Here is a 20,584-nt window from a genome sequence, read left to right on the forward strand (position 1 = left end):
TAGCACTGCCATTTGACAACAATTTCTTCTGTGGGGCATATCTGCCCTGCACCTTGTGAACTATTCCCAGAACTTCAACCAGCCACCTCTGTTCTGCCACTATCCCCACCAGTATCCCCCCTCCAATCCATCTGGGCAAGCTCCTCTCTCATGCCTCTGTAATTCGATTTATTCCATTGTGATACTGAGACATGTGACTTAATGCTTCTCCCTCTCAAAATGCAGTATGAATTCACTCATATTATGATCACTGCCTCCTAAGGATTCCTTTACATTAAGCTGACTAATAAAATCAGGGTTACGACACAACACCCAATCTAATCACCTAGTAGGATCGAGCACAAGCTGCTCTAAAAAGCCATCTTGTAGGCATTCAACAAATTCCCTCTCTTACGATCTGACATCAACCTGGTTTTCCCAATTCCCTTTCATATTGAAGTCCCCCATTACAATTGTGACATTACCCTTACTGCATGTCCTATCCAGCTTCCCTTGCAAACTCAACCCCACATCTTGGCTACTATTTGGAAGCCAGATGATTCCCAGAATGGCTTTTTACCCTTGCAGTTTCTTAACTCCACCCACAAAGATTCAATGTTCTCTGGCCCCATGTGACCTCTTTTTAAAGATGTAATTCCACCTCATACCAATAGAGCTGCACAACTGCCTGTCCTTTTGATACAAAGTATATCCTTTGATGTTAAGCTCCCAACTATGGTATTCTTTCAACCACGACTCAGTGATGCCCACTTCATCATACCAACCAATCTCTAACTGCACCACGAGTTCATCCACCTTATTCCAAATGCTACGTGCATTTAAATACAGCACCTTCAGTCCTGCATTCTTCGCTCTTATGAATTTTGCCTCTGTGGTACAACTTAACTCTGCTCCATCTGCAGTTATACTCAATCATTGGCTTGTCCTTCCTTACATTCATATTACATAGTACATCATCTACTTATAAACCTGCTGGCTCATCCTCTGCTCTGTCATACTGGCTCGCATCCCCCTGTCATATTAGTTCAAACCACTCCCAACAGCTCTAGCAAACCTGCCCATTTACTCCCTTTGAGCCTCTGCTTTTGCTCCATGTTTCTGGCCATAGAAATAAATGAGATTTGTCTGTATTCCAAATTGAAGTTTGGAAGTTACTGACAGATAAGCAAAATGAGAATTTTGAATGGTTGACATTTATTTTAATAGCGCTGTCAGTGGAAAAAATATAATTTTTCCAAATAAGCTTTTGGGGATTGTTATGTTGGTTTTATTGGTAAAATAAAAAAAAAATCAAGACCTATTAATATTCCTGCTTTTCAGATGTGCATTATTTGCTCTATTTTTCTGGAAATATTTATCTGGAAGTTAGTCTATAATTTATAGTCAATATTTAAAACATTCAATTACAGTTTGTTTAAATAATATTATTGAAAGTTCATAGAAATATGAAAAATAGTCTATGTTGACTTACAGTATGGTACTTTAAGTACACATTCTATGTGGTGGAGAAAATGTAGCTTCCCAATACTTGGTTTGCACTCTACCATGTTACTTAAAATTAAATTCATTAATCTGCAGCAATGAAGCTTTTAAAAAGCACCAGACCTTTTCGTTCACACTATACCACAGGTTTGTTTTCATGTCTTCCCCCTGGTCATGGCACGACAGTATTGCATGCTCACCAACACAAATTTAATCATTCTACATTTTTAAGTTCTGCTTATCTCCATGTTGTGGAGTAGAGCTGTGTGAATCTTGTGTGCGCCCTCATCCATGAGGGCCAGATAGTCAAGTAAATTAGATTCCTTTTACTTTTAGTGGTGACATATTTGTAGGAGAAGTAAATGTTAGTGAATTCCTGGGGATTGATCAGGAAGTCAACAATCCAGTAGTACTTGCATAAACTCAGTTAAGATCAACTGCAGATTTCTGATTCAGTGTTAAAACTTGCCTGTGGAGATCAGAAGGCAATCAAACAGTAGGAGACTTTAGAAGTGACAACAAAATTATGGCACGTGTTTAATAACATAATGTGCAGCATCTTGGCGACCAAAATACTTGCTGCTAAACTTTACAAGTCCTGGATGTTGACAAATTCACAAATTTAGAACTATGCAATAACATGTCTTTGTGGTGTAGTTTTCAACTGACTGTGGTAGAGAATTATTGATTTAGGTGTCAGTGGATCAAATTACATTCTTAACATGCCTAAAATAACAAATTTTCACACAAATCTTACCATCCACGCATTACTAATGATACTGTTTTGACAGCTTTTATTTCTTTTGGAAATAGCAATGCTCCTGAAGTCTATCATTTTGTTTGCTGTTCCAACAAAACAATCTGATTGATTAGTTTTCTAATATTTCAGATATATTTACACTTTAGGATCTGTAGTTGAATAAGCTGTTTGTCTTCATTTTGCTGAAGTAAGGCCTGTCGTACAAATATACATAAAAATACAAGTTCTACATATCTTACAAGGCACTGACTAATTAAGATATTGATAGGCTTTAATGTAAAATAGACATTGGCATAAATTTCATAAATTAATGAAAATAATTGAAATATTCAAATATTTCTTCCATTTTCTGTCTCATCATCATACATAATTAAAAATTATTACTGCTTCCAGAGCAGATTACTAAGTAGAATAGTGCAGGAGTAAAAAAAATCAGAATGTTCAACAAGCATGTGAAGCAAATTCAAATTAGTTTTCTATTAGAATTGCAGAAGGATCATTGGGGGTTGTGTAAAATTTTGGTGCTTTTCCTAATTTATGATTGTAGTTCCAAAGATAATTGATTCACATTCTCTGCTTTAAACATTGGCAACCACGATCACTAACTTATTAGCATGTATTAAGCTGATATGATTGCATTCCATAACCAAATCTCCATTGGCTTAGAATTCATGCATTTTCTGAAGCCACTATCACAGTATTCTAGGCAGTACTTCAAAGTTAAAATGCCTATTGAACAGAATTAAAAATACAATGCACAATACGTCAAGCTCGTATGGAATATAATGTTGGGAATTTTATGGTCATACACTTTGGTGGAAGGAATAAAAGCACAGACTATTTTCTAAATGGGGAGGAAATCCAGGAGTCAGAGATACAAGGGGTTTTGGGAGCCCTTCTGTAGGATTCACTTAAGGTTAACTTGCAGGTTGAATTGATGGTGAGGAAGGCAAAAGCAATGTTATCATTCATTTTGAGGGACTAGACTATAAATGCTGAGGATTTATAAGGCATTAGTTAGAGGGCACTTGGAGTATTGTGAGCTGTTTTGGGCCCCTTATCAAAGAAAAGAGGTACTGGCGTTGTTCATGAGAATGATTCCGGGAATGAATGGGTAACCGTTATGGTCTTCTTTCTCATTACTTAAAAACTACACTATTCGCACTTCTTTTTAATGTTGATGCTCTATCATTTTTAAAGAGCTTGAGATGTGAAGGGTCAGAAAATCTTGATGTGTTGCATTAAGTATCACTTTTTTGGTGCAGCAGAAATTTAAATTGCCAGATTATTAAGTTTTTCAGAAGGATGCTTCAAAGTCTTGTAACTATTTTGTAATAATTTTGCATTAACAAACCGGCCAATTTATACTCATTCTTCAATGATGGCAATAGAACAAATACTGTAGTTTGCATAAAATTCATTTATTTGATAACACATTTTGTACAAAATCACACTCTTCCCATCAATACTGAAAACTGATTGCCTTATGCTCTATTTTTAAATTGTAAAAAGTTTTTTTTGGACATTTCAGTTTGATCTTCATCCACAGCATACAAATTCTAAGGGGATATTTATATTTTTGGGGTCAGTGCTAACTTATATAACATGATTAACATTTTAACAAAGCTATATCCAAGGCGCAACAGTGACAAATGGGTTGAAATTAATCTTTTATGCCTCTGTTCAAAACATGGTGTAAATATAATCAAAACAATTTAGATGGGATCAGAATACAAATCACTCTTGATCCTACAGAGTGGTGGTACAGGTTTGAGGTGATAAATGGGCCAGATCCTAATCTTATATTTCTGGCATTAGTAACTGCTTCAAACTTATTCTGAATCATAAGGAGAAATAGATCTCAGCTACAATATTTATGTATCATAAAATAGGTTAAATATGAATCCAAAGATTCTTATATAACAGCAATGCTTAATGTCCCTTTCCTAAATAATACAATTATGGCTCTTGAGTAGTATTACTTTACGCAAAATGTGCACACCCCAGATAGAAAACAACATGATTTTTTTTTCATCCAACGTGCTGCTTACGATATGTCTTTTTATTCTCCAGTGTAGCGGGGCAGTCGTTTTTCTTTGAAAGCATTAAGTCCTTCAATTCTGTCCTTCGTTGGAATTACCTGTAATTCAAAAAAAATATTTGTGATTCTTGCTTCAATCTCACTTTACAGAAAGAAAAGACCATTAGACCAAAAGATATAGGAGTAGAATTAGTCCATATGGCCCATCATATCTGCTCCGCCATTTCATGATGGCTGATCCATTTCCCTCTCAGCTCCAATCTCCTGCAATACTTCCTGCAACACTTCATGCTATGACTAATCAAGAATTTATCAACTTCACCTTAAATACACTCAAAGACCTGGCCTCCCAGCCACCTGTGGCAACAAATTCCACAGATTCACCAAGGGATTCAAACGGTCATTTTCTTATCAAAGTATACAACTCTGAAATTCTTCTGCTCCAGATAGCCATGATACGAAAATGGAAAAGAACGGCAGCAGAATCATCAACCCTCAAATCTCCCTCCCCGACAAAAACTAACAAAAAACAGAACAGGAACATCAACCACCACTCTCTGGTAAAAGTAATTCCACCTTGTCTCCATTCTAAATGGATGTCCCTTTAATCTGAGGCTGTGCCTTTTGGTCCTAGACTCCCCCACCGTAGGAAACATCCTCTCTATTGAGGCATTTCAACATTTGATAGGTTTTCTCCTCTCATTCTTCTGAATTCCAGTGAGTACAGGCCCAAAGCCATCAAACGCTCCTCGTATGATAAGCCTTTCAATTCCAGAATCATTTTCCTGAACCTCCTTTGACCCCTCTCCAACGTCAGCACTTCTCTTAGACAAGGGCTCAGACCTGCTCACAATACTCTGTGAGGCCTCACCAGTGCTTTATAAAGCCTCAACATTACACCCTTGCTATTATATTCAAGAACTCTCAAAATGAATGCTAACACTGCATTTGCCTTCTTCACCACCGATTCACCCTACAAATCAGCCTTTAGAAAATCCTGCACAAGGACTCCCAAGTCCCTTCAAATTTTTTCTAAATTTAGAAAATAGTCTCCGCTTTTATTTCTTTTATCAAAGTGCACGACCATACACTCCCTGACACTGTATTCCATCTGCCTAAGTCCTTCTGCAGCCTCTTTGCTTCCTCAACACTACCTGCTCCTCCACCTAACTCTGTATCATCCATAAATTTGGCCACAAAGCCATCAATTCCGTCATCCAAGTCACTGACATATGTAAAAAACAGCAGTCCTAACATGCATCCCTGTGGAACACTACTAGTCACCAGCAGCCAACCAGAAAAGCCTCCCTTTATTCCCAATCTTTGCCTCCTGCCAATCAGTCAATGTTCTATTCATGCTAGTCTCTTTCCTGTAATACCATGGGCTCTTAACTTGGGCGGTAATTTTGTCAAAGGCCTTCTGAAAATCGAAGTACACAACATTCACCCATTCCCTTTTGTCTATCTAACTTGTTACTTCTTCAAAGTATTCCAACAGATTTGTCAGGCAAGATTTTCCCTCAAGAAAACTGTGCTGATTTCAGCCCATTTATGATGTACTTCCAAGTACCCCGAAACAATCAACTCCAACATCTTCCATTGATAGTGAGGTTTATAAATTCCTTTCTTCTGCCTCTCTCCCTTCTTGAAAAGTGGAGTAACATTTGAAACTTTCCAGTCCATAGGAACAATGCCAGAATCTATTGATTCTTGAAAGATCATTATTAATGCCTTCACAATCTCTTCGGCTACTTCTTTCAGTACCCTAGAGTGTAGACCATCAGGTCCAGGTGATATGTCCACTTTCAGACCTTTCAGTTGCTCAAGCACCTTTTCCCCTAGTAATGGAAACTTCACTCACCTCTGCCACCTGACATGTTTGAACTTCCTGCATACTGCTAATGGCTTCCACAGTAAAGACCGATGCAAAATACTTATTCAGTTTGTCTGCCATTTCCCTGTCTCCCCACTACTACCTCTACAGCATCATTTTCTAGCAGTCCCATATTTACTCTCACCTTTTACTCTTTATATATTTGAACAAACTTTTGGTGTCTTCATTAATATTACTGGGTAGCTTAAAGTCATATTCCATCTTTATGTCTTTTTTAGTTACCTTCTGTTGGTTGTTAAAAGCTTCCCAATCCTCTAACTTTCCACTAATTTTTGCTTTATTATATGCCCTCTCTTTGGCTTTTATGTTAGCTTCAACTTCCCATGTCAGCCACCGTTGCGTCATCCTGCTTTTAGAATACCTCCTTTGAGTTGTGTCTATCCTGCGCCTTCCAAATTGCTCCTAGAAACTCCAGGTATTACACTGTGCCGTAATCTCTGCTAGTGTTCCCTTCCAATCAACTTTGGCTAGCTCCTCTCACACGCCTCTGTAATTGCCTTTACTCCACTGTAATACTGATACATCTGACTTTAGCTTCACCCTCTCTAGTTCAGGGTGAATTCTGTCATATTATGAACACTAGCCCCTAAGGGTTCTTTTACCTTTAGCTCTCTAATCATTTCACAACACCCAATCCAGAATAGTTGATCCCCTAGTGCAGTGGTCCCCAACCACCCAGCCGCAGACCGGTACCGGGCCACAATCATGTGCTATCGGGCCGCAAGGAAACAATATGATTTGGCGATATGAACCGATATGAGTGAGCTGCACCTTTCTTCATTCCCTGTCACGCCCACTATTGAACTTGAATGCACGTGAGGTCCACAAGAATATTGTCAATATTAAACTGGTCTGCGGTGCGCAAAAGGTTGGGGACTCCTGTCCTAGTGGGTTCAACCATAAGCTGCTCTAAAAAGCCACCTGGTAGGCATTCTACAAATTTCCCCCGCTTGGGATCCAGCACCAACCTGATTTTCCCAATCTAACTGCATATTGAAATCCTCCATGCCTATCATAACAATGCCCTTTTGACATGACCTTTCTATCTCCTGTTGTAATTTGTGGCCCACAACTTTGCTACTGTTCAATGGCTTGTATATAACTCCCATCTGGGTCTTTTTACCCTTGCAGTTCCTAAGCTCGATCCACAACAATTCTACACCTTCTGATCCTACATCACCTCTTTCTAAGGAATTGATTTCAATTTGTACCAACAGAGCCAACCCATCCCCCTTGCCTATGTGTCTGTCCTTTTGATACAACGTGTATCCTTGGATGCTAAGCTCCCAAATCGTCTTTCAGCTACAACTCAGTGATGCCCACAATGTCACAACTGTCAATTTCTAACTGTGCTACAAGTTCATCTACCTTATTCCATGTACCGTGTGCATTTAAATGTAACAACTTCAGTCCTGCATTCATTACCCTTTTCAATTTTGTACCCTTTTGTGCCGCTTTTACATTGCAATTCATCCCATTGACTGCAATTTTGCTCTATCATCAGCTGGTCTTTTTTAGCAAATACACTGTCTCTATTCGTAAACCAACTGCCCCATCACTATGGATCCCATCCCCCTGCCAAATTAGTTTAAACCCTCCCGAATAGCTCTGGTAAACCTGCTCACAAGGATATTGGCCCACTTAAGTTCAGGTGTAACCTGTCCCCTTTTTTTTTTACAGGTTATACCTTCCTCAGACAAGATCCCAATGATCCAGAAATCTGAAACTCTGCCTTCTGCACCCAATTTCTCAGTCATGCATTGATCTGCCAAATGCTCCTATTTCTAACCCTCAATGGCGTGTGGCACAGAGATTACTACCCTGACAGTCCTGCTTTTCAGCTTTCTATTCAGAACCTCTTTGCCTTTCTTACCTATGTCATTGGTGCCAATATGTACCAAGACTTCTGACTGTTCACCCTGCACATTTAGAATGCTGTGGACCTGATCCGAGACATCCCTGACCCCGGCACCTGGGAGGCAACATACCATCCAGGGTGCCTCTTTTGCGGCCACAGAATCTTACTTCTGTTCCTCTACCACGGAATCTACTATCATTACTGCAGTCGTCTTCCCCTCTCTTCTGTTCTGAGCCTCAGTGCTAAAGACCCAATCGCTGTGGCTCCCCTGGTAAGTCATCCCACTCAATAATATCCAAAATTGTATACTTATTATCCGGGCAATGGCCACAGGGGTACTCTGTAGGATGCCCATTTTCCTTCCCTCTCCTGACACTCACCCAGCTACCTGCCTACTGCAACCTAGGGGTGACTACCTCCCTGTAACTCCTATCGATCTCCTGCATGAACCAAATGTCATTGAGCTGCAGCTCCAGATTCTTGATATGTTCTCTGAGAAGCTGTAGCTTAATGCACCTAGTACAGATGTGGCCATCCAAGAGGCTGTAGGTCTCCCAGAATTCTCCCATCTTCGACAAAGAACATAACACTGCTCCTGGAGTCATTCTCACTGCTCTAACTATCCCTAATAGATAAGGAATGAAGAATAAACCAGATACTTATCTCGCCCAAGCCTGATGAGTCAGAATCAAAGTCAAAGACTAACACCGGACCAACAATGGCCGCTCTGCTTGCCCCTGCATTATTTTTATTCGCCCTTGCTAATGAAACCTCTTCAGTGATTGGCCACAGTTAAAACTACAAGAACTGCCGTGAAGCGCTGCTTTTTCATTCTTCAATTGTAGACCTGTTTGAAGTAACCCTTTCTTTTCACGCTCCCATTCACTGATTGGCTGAAGTTCAAGCTCCAAAAACTGCCACAAAGCACTGCTTTTCTCATCTTCAAACATGGACCTGTTGAAGTCACCTCTTCTTCTCACACTCCCATTCGCTGATTGGCCGCAGTTGAAACTCCCTTAATTTCAAACAGTTTAATTTTAAAAATTAATTTGATTCTGGAAACCTTAAATACTGCTCTAGTCTTAGTTTCTATCTTGCTTCTAATCAGATATAAGAACACACCCAAAGGCAGTTTTCTTTTTCTTTTTTTGAAGGCAAACTATAATGTTAAGTGCAATAATTATCTCGTTAAAAATATGGAACATTTCTATAAACATATTACACTAGACTCCTGAGTCAGTGTTTGGCTCTTCAAACATCCCATTTGGTGTTTCCATTCTCATTAAATAATTGCCAAGAACAATTCCATTATGATACCATCACTCCTGATGCAATTTCCTCTTGTTGCTGACTTTCTAGGAAAGAATTTATCAAAAACACTGTTACTGAACCTAACTTCAAAAGCAATCTGAATATCTTCAAACTACTTCCTACCCACAAAAGAATTGGCTGAACATATGCTGCAGCTCACTTTCATACTAACCAACTTATTTGTTATCCTGTATTTTTATGAAGCTTGCAATGACAAAGCAGACAGCAATGAAGAAAACAACCACTGAATACTTATTTTTCATTTATATTTATTCATTTCTTTATATATTTACTTCTTAAATGGAGAGTGGACAAATATACTGCTAAAATTCTGGAGGGGAATGTGATAGATTAGAACAATAATGAGCCAGGACAACTTCTTGCATACTAAAATAGAGTTTACAAGAATAAATGAGCCATGAATTATTATTTTTTTCATATTTGAACAGAACTGCTCACAGATTTTACTTAATTTCCTTTCTCTCAAGTTTCATTTTAATGGGTGAGTCTGACATTTCAAAAGTAACAGGGCTTTCATAGTAAAGATCATTATAACCAGACTGGACAATTTTCAAGCAGCATCTTGGCAGGTGAACCAAGGTTGCTTTAAAACTTCTGTACAAAACCTTACCAAAACTTGAGAATTGAGAAATTTTTACACTATGGCAGTCAGTGTTGTGTGATTTTTTTGTGCTAATCATCCTCTTAGTCTGGAATCAAATTCAGCTAAATTGTGAACTGATATAACAATCATTGTTTATTGTTTGTTTTTGTTTTGCAGATTAGGTAGTTATATTCCTCTCAATTTAGAGGAGTGATAATGTGATTTAAGCAAACACCAAGATAAAATTTTGAATTGGCAAAGCTTGTGTGGTTAGATATCTGCAACTATTAGATTTCCATGCAACGTGATAATGGAAAATCCTCATGTAAACTGCTCCAGGAAGGGCAAGGTTTGGATCATTTAGTTGGCTCTGGTATACCAAAATTAATTCTGTTTCTGTGAGCAAATCAGATTAAGGTAAGGATTCTACCCAATACACTCCTTCTGGATCACAGTCTGAGTCTCAAAGCTAGATTAAATATAAATAATTTGTAGTGAAGAAACCTGGAATTTGCATTTCTGAATGTTCTTAAGTAGTTAACATCTTTGGTAAAGGTACCTATATTGCTTTATGGAGTGAATTCTGAACAACATGATCTGCTGATGGATGGATAAACTGAATGTTTTATCATTCCTTACCCCTAGGGAATGGAAGTGGATGTCTCAGCAGGAGGAGGGACAAGATGAGGAGGAGAAAACTTCACCAGAGCATATAGCCTGGAGAATTAGGTGATTGGAGATTAGTTTTCAGTGTGACTTGAAATAATCATGTGGTCAGAAATTGATTATGAATGAGTAGGAAAGGTTATATGGATAAGGAGGAAAGAAGAGAGGACAAGTAAATCAGGGAAGAACTCTGTCATGCAAAGGACTTTGATGTTCCTGTGAAAGCCATGTGACGAAAGAGGGTTACAAAGAGTACACATAGATTAAAATGTTAACTGTCCTGTGCTGGCACCAGTGGGATCAACAGTTGATCTGCCACCTGTCTTCAGGAGAAAGAGAGATAAATAAGACAATGGAGCAGCATTTGGAAATGTTAATGAAGAGACGAGAGAGTTTAACGGAAGGAGACACTGGTCTGGGTATAGTCAAGATCGGCTCCGTTTGAACCCTGAACTGTTTGAAGTGTGATGGACAAGCGATACCCCAGCAGGGGGATAAAAAGGGACAGGTTCGCTAAGGCAGGACACACACGACACCACGAGGTAACGAGACCCTGGAAGCGGTGCGCCTCCCACAAGTCGGTGGGAGTTTTTGGAGGGCTGGTCGCGGGACCAAGCCATAGATGCACAGGGTGGAAAGGTACGATCGGCGGGAACCTGGTGTGTGTCCACCCTTGCCTGGGTGCCAGGATCACTGCAGAGGAACGATCGTATCTGAAACGGAGGGGTCACAGTCGGCGACCTCAGAAGACATTACAAAGGGCTCGCCCGAAAGCTGACTGCGAGGAATATCGAAGGTCTGTTTGGAAGCCATTTTGAATATTCATTCGCTTTCGCCCTCTCTCTCCTTCCCCCCCTGTCCACCGGCACGGCAGTGATTACTGTGAACTGAACTGAACTCAATTGAACTGAACTTTGCGTCATTTTGAAACTGGTCATTTACCCCTAGACGACGATAGAGCTTGATTGATCCTATTATCCTAGTTCTGTGTACATGTGTGTTTATCATTGCTGAACTGTTGTATTTATTATCCTTTTGATTAGAGTACTGTGTTGCTTATTTCTTTAATAAAACTTTCTTAGTTCCAGTAATCCAGACTCCAACTGAGTGATCCATTTCTGCTGGTTTGGCAACCTAGTTACGGGGTACGTAACAGCCAGCATTTATTTCCCACTCTCATTGGCTTGAAAAGATGGGGATAAGCATTCTCCTTGAAATGCTGTGTGTGTAAGTCTTTATAGTGAATTCTATAATCTAGCAGCCGAGGGAGAAAGCATTAAAGAATACCAGGATGAGATTCATGTGGGCATTACATTCTGAGACCAAAAGAATTGAACAAAATGAGGTGCTGGAAGAAATAATAAGATCTGAGGGAAGAATGAATAATTTGAAATTTCATGAAGAAAGAATGTTTTATATTTTTGCTTTAAAAAAGAAATAAAGGATTATATTTCATTACACATGTCAAATAAAAAACATGAAGGAAGGAAGTATTTCTGGTAAGAGACTATATAGGAGCCAAGTGATTCCCAACAAAGATGGGCTCTCATTCAGAACAGACAACATGACTTGTGCTAACTATTGCAATTCCTGCTTTGTAGCTAGGTATTTGGAAGAGTGCCCTTTTTCTTTTGAGAACCAGCTAGTTATTGTTCAGAATTTAGCAAGACAGGGTCTTCCTCCTTTGCATCTATCATCCATTTAATAATTAAATGAAATGTTTCAATTTTTTTCAGCTGCTTTGGCCAGGGAATAGTAAAAATGAACAAAACAAAATACTGCATATAAGAATGTGATGTGATACTTAAGAGGACACAGCTGAAGGAGTAAAATAACATGAACATATCATATCTACCTGAGCATAACAAGCTTCTTCTATTTCTAAGCCTGTTTTCAAATCAACCTGAAAAAGAAACAAGTATTAATAAATGGAAAATTAGGAAAAGACACGAGGAAAAAGGAATAGAGTGAAGAGGAGGAGGACATGGAAAAATAAACTGAAGCTTACCTTTAGGTAATCCTCCCAACAGGTATTGTATCAAAATTATGAAATTCTCACTTGCGTCTTTCCCATTTTTCGTTTGATACCAGATGATAACAGTAATTTTATTTGTTTTACAGATCATCTTAAGGCAAATTGTTAGTTCATATTCAGATGTCATTAAACTTATTTAAATATCCCCTATCATCTTTTGGACAAAGCATTTATTCATACACAAGGTTTGCTTGGGCTAATATCAATACTACTACGTTGACTCAGACCTAGCTGATGTAGTAATAATATCAATGCTTATCCTATCCTGTATAAGCATGAACACTTTTGTTTCCTTTTCCTTTGTTTCTTGGTTTAGTCTATTTGTGTTACCAGCAGATCTGACAATGAAGTTATCAACCTTGCTACTCAACCCCACCCACCAAACATTCCATGCTGCCTTTATATGAATAGGTCGCTTCTATGGTAAGGTAAATGTTTGTAAAATACTTGAGACAATAAATCAACTAACCGCTTCTCCACATGATGTCTGGTTCATTTACTCATTTTAGTTTCACTGGTTGCCCAATATGACTGAAAAGAATTGTTGACCTTTATGATCTCACTTTAACATAAAACAAAACTAATTTTTAGCAAATTACTTTCACAATAACTTCTTCTTCATGTGCCTTACACGTTACACGCTTGGGTGATCATGGCTCTCCACATCGAACGATCCCTCGCAGCGTCAATGATATCTCGCCCACTTAGATCTGTTAGTTCTTTCACAGCGTCCATATATTTTCTTCTTTACCTTTCGCTACCACGTTTCCCAGGCATACGGCCTTGTAATATAAGGCATTCTATTTCTCTTTTTCTGATGACAAGGCCTAGAAATTTAAGTTTCCTTTCATTTAATGTTCTCATTAAAGATCTTTCTATATGGGCACGTTGGAGTACTGTCTCATTAGTTACCCCATCTCTATATGATATTTTCAGCATTCTTCAAAGAAACCACACTTCTGTTGCTTCTAAGTTTTTTTGGAGTTCTAGTGTTATAGTCCACGTTTCGGAAGCATACAGCAAGATTGACAAGATGTAACATTTTAGTGGCCTAAGCCTTGTTGCCATAGAAATGTGTCCGTCGGTGAAAATGGGTTTCATTTTTTGGAAGTTGGTTTTGGCAATGGCAATTCTTCTTTTTATTTCTACTTTACTTCTAGCTCTTGTGATATAAAGCTACCAAGGTAATTAAAGCTGGTCTTTTGTTCAATCTCTTGGTTACCAATGTACAATTGGCAGTTGGGAGTATCCTGCTGTTTTGATATTACCACACATTTGATTTTTTTTACAGTTGATGGTTAGACCAAAATCTGCGCTTGTTTGTACTACGTTTGTACTTTGTCTAGGAGGATTTGTAGGTCCTCTGTAGCACTTGCTGTTAGGGTGGCATCGTCTGCATATCTTATATTGTTGATGTTAACACCTCCAGTTTTTATCCCATACAGATCTTTTTCTCTGAGAATCACTTCACTATAGATATTAAATAATTGTGGTGAGGCAACGCATCCTTGTCTAACTCCTCTTTGAATTTTAATCCAACTGCTTATATTATCATCAATTTTTACCGCCACCATTTATATAATATAAATTTTAAAGCAGTTGGTTGGTCCCTTCCATCAATGTTTAGTTTAGCGAGAATTTGAAATAATTTTTCATGTTGCACTTTGTCAAATGCTTTAGTGAAATCAATAAAACATAAAAAGACATCATTTTGATATTCAATTGCCCTTTCTGAAAGCATTCGTAGTATGAAAATTGTGTTCCTAGTTCCTCTATCCTCAATAAACCCATATTGCAGTTTAGAAGTTTCTGGTCTTAAATTGTTTTTAATTCAACTCAGAACAACTCTCAACAAAATCTTTATTATGTGACTCATAAGACTGATTGTTCTATAATTTTCGCAGGCAATAGTTCCAGGAATTTTTGGCAGAGTTATACATACTAATTTCAAGAGATCATCAGGCAACACACCAGACTCATATATGCCAGTAAACAGTTCAAAAAGAGTATCTATGCCCAGACCTTCTAGGGCTTGTATCACTTCCACTGAAATTTCATCAGGTCCAGTGACTTTACCACGTTTCATGCTTTTCATTGCTTTAGTTATTTCTTCTCTGCTAATAGGTGGGCCAGAATTAGAGGGTTTAATATTTAGGGGTTCCCCTCTACTATCTTCAAAAAGCTGCTCTATATACTGAATCCACCTCTCACATACTTTATCTGGATCTGTTAGTATGGATCCATCTGCATCCTGTAGAGGAGGTTTTCTTAATTCCAGTAATTTCCTTAATTTCCTTGTGCACTTCTTTGCTGTTGTTAATATGGTCTTCTATCTCATTGCATTTTTGATTCAGCCATTCTTCCTTTGCAATATTGCAGAATTGTCTGATCTGTCTGTCTAGCTCTCTGAATTGCACTTCATTATTCTTCACTAACCTTCTTTGTTCCATCAGATCTAGAATTTCTTGGGTTATCCACCCCTTGTTGGTGTGTTGGATTTCTTGCACTGGGATTATCTCCTCTGCTGATTGCTGTATAGCATATCTAAATCTGTCCCAAATAAGTGTTGTTTCGTTTTTGTTGAGGTGTTCTTCTACAGCTGTCTTGAATTGTTGCTGAAGTATGCTATCATTTTTAAGTTCTCCCAACATACACTTCTTTCTCTTTTTTCCATGTTTCAGTTTCTTTAATTTTGTTTTAATGGTAGCTATTACTGGATGGTGATCTGAACCACAGTCTGCTCCTGGGTAGGCTTTAGAATTTGTGATATTATTTCTAAAGCATTCATTGATGGTAATGAAATCTATTTGATTTCATAATAACTAATACACAAAAATCTTGTATTATGACACCAAGGTAAACTTCAGCTCCATAGAAGTAACAACTTTATTCTGATATTCCTACCCTGTAAAAGTTGGTAGATTGCTGATTTGATCTGCAGCAGCATAGATATACGAGAGGAGACATTTTCAAAAATGATATAACAGAGTTCATTATTGCAGATTGCTGGGTAGGAGTTGCCTTTGACAGAGCAACTCAGGGAGAGTTGCAGATGCATGAATAGTCCTTCAACTGAAGCATGCAGTACACTTGGAACCTGGCAACTCATCCCCAAGCAACTACAAATAAAATAGATTACAAAATTCTAAGAATGGTCATTGCCAGTACAAATGTTAGTGCTTTTAACAAAAAAAACCCACCTAATTCAACAGAAACAATACTATAACATTAAACATAACACAAAAAAAAATCTGATTGTGTGCATTTTATTTAATGTTACAATATTTATCCTGTTCTGGCACCCTCCTCTTTGTGAATTTTATATATGGCTTTGATTCAGGAAGTGGAAGGGTCAGATGATAAGCTTGTACCAATTTATGATGAGTAGCCGAAAGTTTAGGAGACAATGGAGTAACATTTTTAAGAAGAAAGTGGTAGGTGTACTGCCGGGGTTGGTGGTAGATGTTGATACTATAGGATCATTCAAGAGGTTCTTAGATGGGCGTATTGATGTAGGCAAAATAGAAAGTTATGTTTTGTGTAAGAGGGAAGGATTAGATTGATGGTGGAGTGGGTTTCAATAGGCTGGCATAACATTGTGGGTTGAAGAGCCTATACTGTGCTGTACTGTTCTATATTCTACGTTTCAAAGGTATCTTTCTTTAAAAAATCTTTAAAAAGTTAGACTACAGAATGAGCTAGTTAATTTTCAGGCTTTAGCCAAAACAAAGCCTCTGGTATTAGTTATTAACACCCTGGGAAAAAAGTACTGGCTGTCCACTTCATTTATGCCTTATACACCTTTAACAAGCTGCCTCTTATCCTCATCTGCTCCAAATGGAAAAACCCTTGATTGCTGAACCTTATAACATCATAAGACCTTATAACATTGGAGCAGAATTAGGCCATTTGGCCCATCGAGTCCGCTCCGCCATTCAATCATGGCTGATCTTTTTTTCTCCCCTCCTCAGCCCCACTCCTTAGCCTTTACTCCATAACTTTTGATGCTGTGTCCAATCAAAAACCTATCAATTTCTGCCTTAAACACACCCAACAATCTAGCCGCCACAACTACCTGTGATAATAAATTCCACAAGTTCACCACCCTCTGGCTAAAGAAACTTCTCCGCATCTCTGTTTTAAATGGACGCCTCTCTATCCCGAGGCTGTGCCTTCTTGTCCTAGACTCCACAACCATAGAAAATGTCCTTCCACGTTATTATATCTAGGCCTTTCAACATTCGAAAGGTTTCAATGAGATCCCCTATCGTCCTTCTAAATTCCAGAGAATACAGACCCAGAGCTATCAAACGTTCCTCGTATGATAAGCCTTTCATTCCTGGAATTATCCTTGTGACCCTCCTCTGAGTCCTCTCTAATGCCAGCACATCTTTTCTTAGATGGGGAGCCCAAAACTCTTCACAATATTCAAGGTGAGGCCTCACTTTTGCCATAAAGCCTCAGCATCACACCCCTGCTCTCGTGTTCTAGACCTCTTGAAATGAATGCTAACATGGCATTTGCCTTTCTCACCACCTCCTCTACCTGCAACTTAATCTTTAGGTTGTTCTGCACAAGAACTCCCAAGTTCTTTTGCATCTCAGATTTTTGGATTTTCTCCCTATTTAGAAAATAGTCTGCACATTTATTTCTTCTACTAAAGTGCAAGACCACGCATTTTCAAACATTGTGTTTCATTTGCCACTTTCTTGCCCATTCTATCTAAGGCCTTCTGCAGCCTACTTGTTTCCTCAATACTACATGCCCTTCAACTAATCTTTGTATCATCCGCAAACATGGCAACAAAGCCATCTATTCCATCATCTAAATCATTAATATACAGCATAAAAAGCAGTCCTAACACCGACCCCTGTGGAACAGCACTAGTCACACTCACTGCCTCCTACCAATCAGCCAATGCTCTAACCATGCCAGTAACTTTCCTGTAATACCATGGGCTCTTAACTTGGTAAGCTGCCTCATGCGTGGCACCTTGTCAAAGACCTTCTAAAAGTCCAAATATATAACATACACTGCATCCCCTTTATCTATCTGACATGTAATCTCCTCAAAGAATTCCAACAGGTTCATCAGACCAGACTTTCCCTTAGAGAAACCATGCTGACTTTGTACTATCTTGTCCTGTGTCACCAAGTAATCTATAACCTTATCCTTAACAATTGACTTCAACATCTTCCCAACCATTGAGGTCAGGCTAACTGGTCTATAATTTTCTTTCTGCTGTCTTCCTCCTTTCATAAAGAGTGGTGTAACATTTTCTATGTTCCAGTCCTCTGGCCAGTGTCCAATGATTTTTGAAAGATCATTACTAATGTCTCCACAATCTCTACCTCCACCTCCTTCAGAACCGAGGGTGCAGTTTATCAGGTCCTGGTAACTTATGCACCTTTGGTCTTTCAGCTTTTTGAGCACCTTATCCCTTGTAATAGTAACTGTATTCACTTCTCTCTCCTCACACACTTCAACATCTGCCACACTGCTAGTGTCTTCCACAGTGAAGACTGATGCAAAATACTCATTTAGTTCATCAGCCATCTGCTTGTCCCCCATTATTATTTCTCCAGCCTCAGTTTCTAGAGGTCCTATGTCCACTCTCATCTCTTTTTTATATTTTACATCCTTGAAAAAGCGTTTACTATCCACTTTGATATTGTTTGCTAGCTTGCTTTCATATTTCATCTTTTCCCTCCTAACGTCTGTTTTAACTGTTCTCTGTTGATTTTTAAATGCTTTGCAAACCTGTCTTCCTACTAATTTTTGCTTTGTTGTATTCCCTCTTGTTTTTACATTAGCTTTGACTTGCCTTGTCAGGCACGGTTGTACTATTTTGCCATTTGAGTATTTCTTCATTTTTGGAATACATCTATCCTGCATCTTCCTCATTTTTCCCAGAAACTCACACTCTGCTGTCAGCCCTGACAGCATCTCCTTCCAATTTACTTTAGCCAACAACTCTCTCATACCACTGTAATTCCCTTTACTCCACTGAATTACTGCTTCGTCAGACCTTACTTTCTCCCAAACAGATTTCAAGTTGAACTCAATCATATTGTGATCACTGCCTACTGAGGGTTCTTCTACCTTAAGCTCCCTAATCATTTCCAGTTCATTACATAACACCCAACCCAGTATAGCTGATCCCCTAGTAGGCTCAGCAACAAACTGCTCTAAAAAGCCATCTCATAGGCATTCAACAATCTCACTCTCTTGAGATCCACTACCAATCTGATTTTCCCAATTGACGTGTATGTTCAAATCTCCCATTACTATCATACCATTGCCCTTTTGACATACTTTTTCTATTTCCCGTTGTAATCTGTGATCCACATCCCAGCTACTGTTTGGCAGCCTGTATATAACTGCCATTGGGGCTCTTTTACCCTTGTAGTATCTTAACTCAGCCCAGAAGGATTCAACATCCTTCTACTGACTTGATGCCATTCTTTACCAGCAGAGCTACGCCATCCCCTCTGCCTACCTTCCTATCTCTCCATGTAACCTTGGGCATTCAGCTTCCAACTACAACCTCATAAAACATGTCCTCTAATCCATGAAGCATCCTGATAAATTTCCTTTGCACCTTCTTTAATTTGGTTTCAGGTCAATGAAAAGCTTTAGAAATGAGGCATGTAGCATTTATTTTTAAGTTGTAACCCAATGGCAGTTAATTTAAAATCATATATTTTATTAAAGGCTTAGTGTCTACAAGGCTGGTAATGATGCAAGCCCAGTCATGTTTAAGAATCCTATGTCAATTTCAGCCGTGGTTGATCTGAAAAATTAATTTACATTTGCAAGGACTACTACAGCATCATGGTTCTGATAGTACAAACTGCCGAGAGGATCACCGTGGTCTCCCTCCCCCCTGTTTGTGACATTTACTGGGAGTGTTGTTCTCAAAGGGCCCAGAACATTATTGAGGATCCATACGACCAATCTAAAAATCTCTTTGACCCACTACCATCAGGTAGGAAGTACTGGAGTTTCAGGACTAGGACTGCCAGACTGGGTAAGAGCTTCTTACCCCAAGGCTGTGATATTAATGAAAATCCTGCCACCACTGAGGTTTCATCACTAGGACAGCAAGCTGTTTACTATTTACTGTTTACCTGTGCTGTGCACTTCACATGCATTTTGAATTATATTTAGTTAACTTACGTGTGGTAATACTTTGTTTTATGTGCTGTGTGTGATGTATGTTTCGTGTGTGCATCTTGATCGAGATGAATGTCGTTTTGTTTGCTGGTATATATGTATGTAGGGGTCAGATGACAATGAACTGGGACAGAGGCAAATTAGGTGGACCATCTTTTTGAAATCTTAAAATAATGACTCTATCCTAACCTGCTTGTAAGAGCCTCATGCACATGAACCTTACAATGAAGGGACCCATCACTACGTTGTGTTTCAGTGGGCTCTGGATATGAAATTCTGGCAGAGGTAGTCTGAACTGCAAGAAAGTTCTGGCACAATGGTATTTCCATTGATTTCAATGAAGGAAATGATGAAGATTAACTGTATGGCTTGATTGTGTAGTTTTAAAAATGTGAGTATATTAGATGCTTAGTTTTTGTTTACAAAATTAACAATAATTCTTTAATCATGTTTGAATGTTTTTCACGTAATTAACATTCTGTGTTCGATAATTCTGGTTTAGCCATAAGATGAAAATACCACTAAGACAATCAATGGTAGAGCAGTAAAGGTGCATTTAAAAGAAAGTTAATGAATGCAAGATGAAGAAAGTCATAGAAACAAATTAAAGTGGGCTTGCATGTGACATGAACAATGTGGGCCAGTTGGTATAACTGCATGAGATTTAATTTTCTTTTTGTAAGTGCAAAGCTCAGTTGAGTTTATCATCTGAAATCAGTGGAAATTTTAAGTGTTTTATTTTCCTTGGGAGAAAGAA

The 20,584-nt window shown here is 38.6% G+C and overlaps 1 protein-coding gene across 2 annotated transcripts in view; it reads right to left on the minus strand.

The window, feature by feature from the left end:
• Window positions 1-3,625: 3,625 nt before the first annotated feature.
• Window positions 3,626-20,584, minus strand: part of auh (AU RNA binding protein/enoyl-CoA hydratase) — a 205,217-nt gene continuing 188,258 nt past the window's right edge. Inside the window, exons 7-8 of one of the 2 annotated variants that reach the window (XM_063068934.1) lie at window positions 12,472-12,519; window positions 3,626-4,382 (exon numbers count right to left, since the gene is read on the minus strand). In XM_063068934.1, coding sequence (XP_062925004.1) covers window positions 4,305-4,382; window positions 12,472-12,519 — 126 coding nt within the window. In that variant the 3' untranslated portion in view covers window positions 3,626-4,304. The remainder of the gene's footprint in view (window positions 4,383-12,471; window positions 12,520-20,584) is intronic. The other variant, XM_063068933.1, reaches the window with a different exon arrangement.

This window comes from Mobula hypostoma, chromosome 16 (genome assembly GCF_963921235.1).
Source record: "Mobula hypostoma chromosome 16, sMobHyp1.1, whole genome shotgun sequence".
In the NCBI taxonomy this organism is placed as follows: Eukaryota; Metazoa; Chordata; class Chondrichthyes; order Myliobatiformes; family Myliobatidae; genus Mobula; species Mobula hypostoma.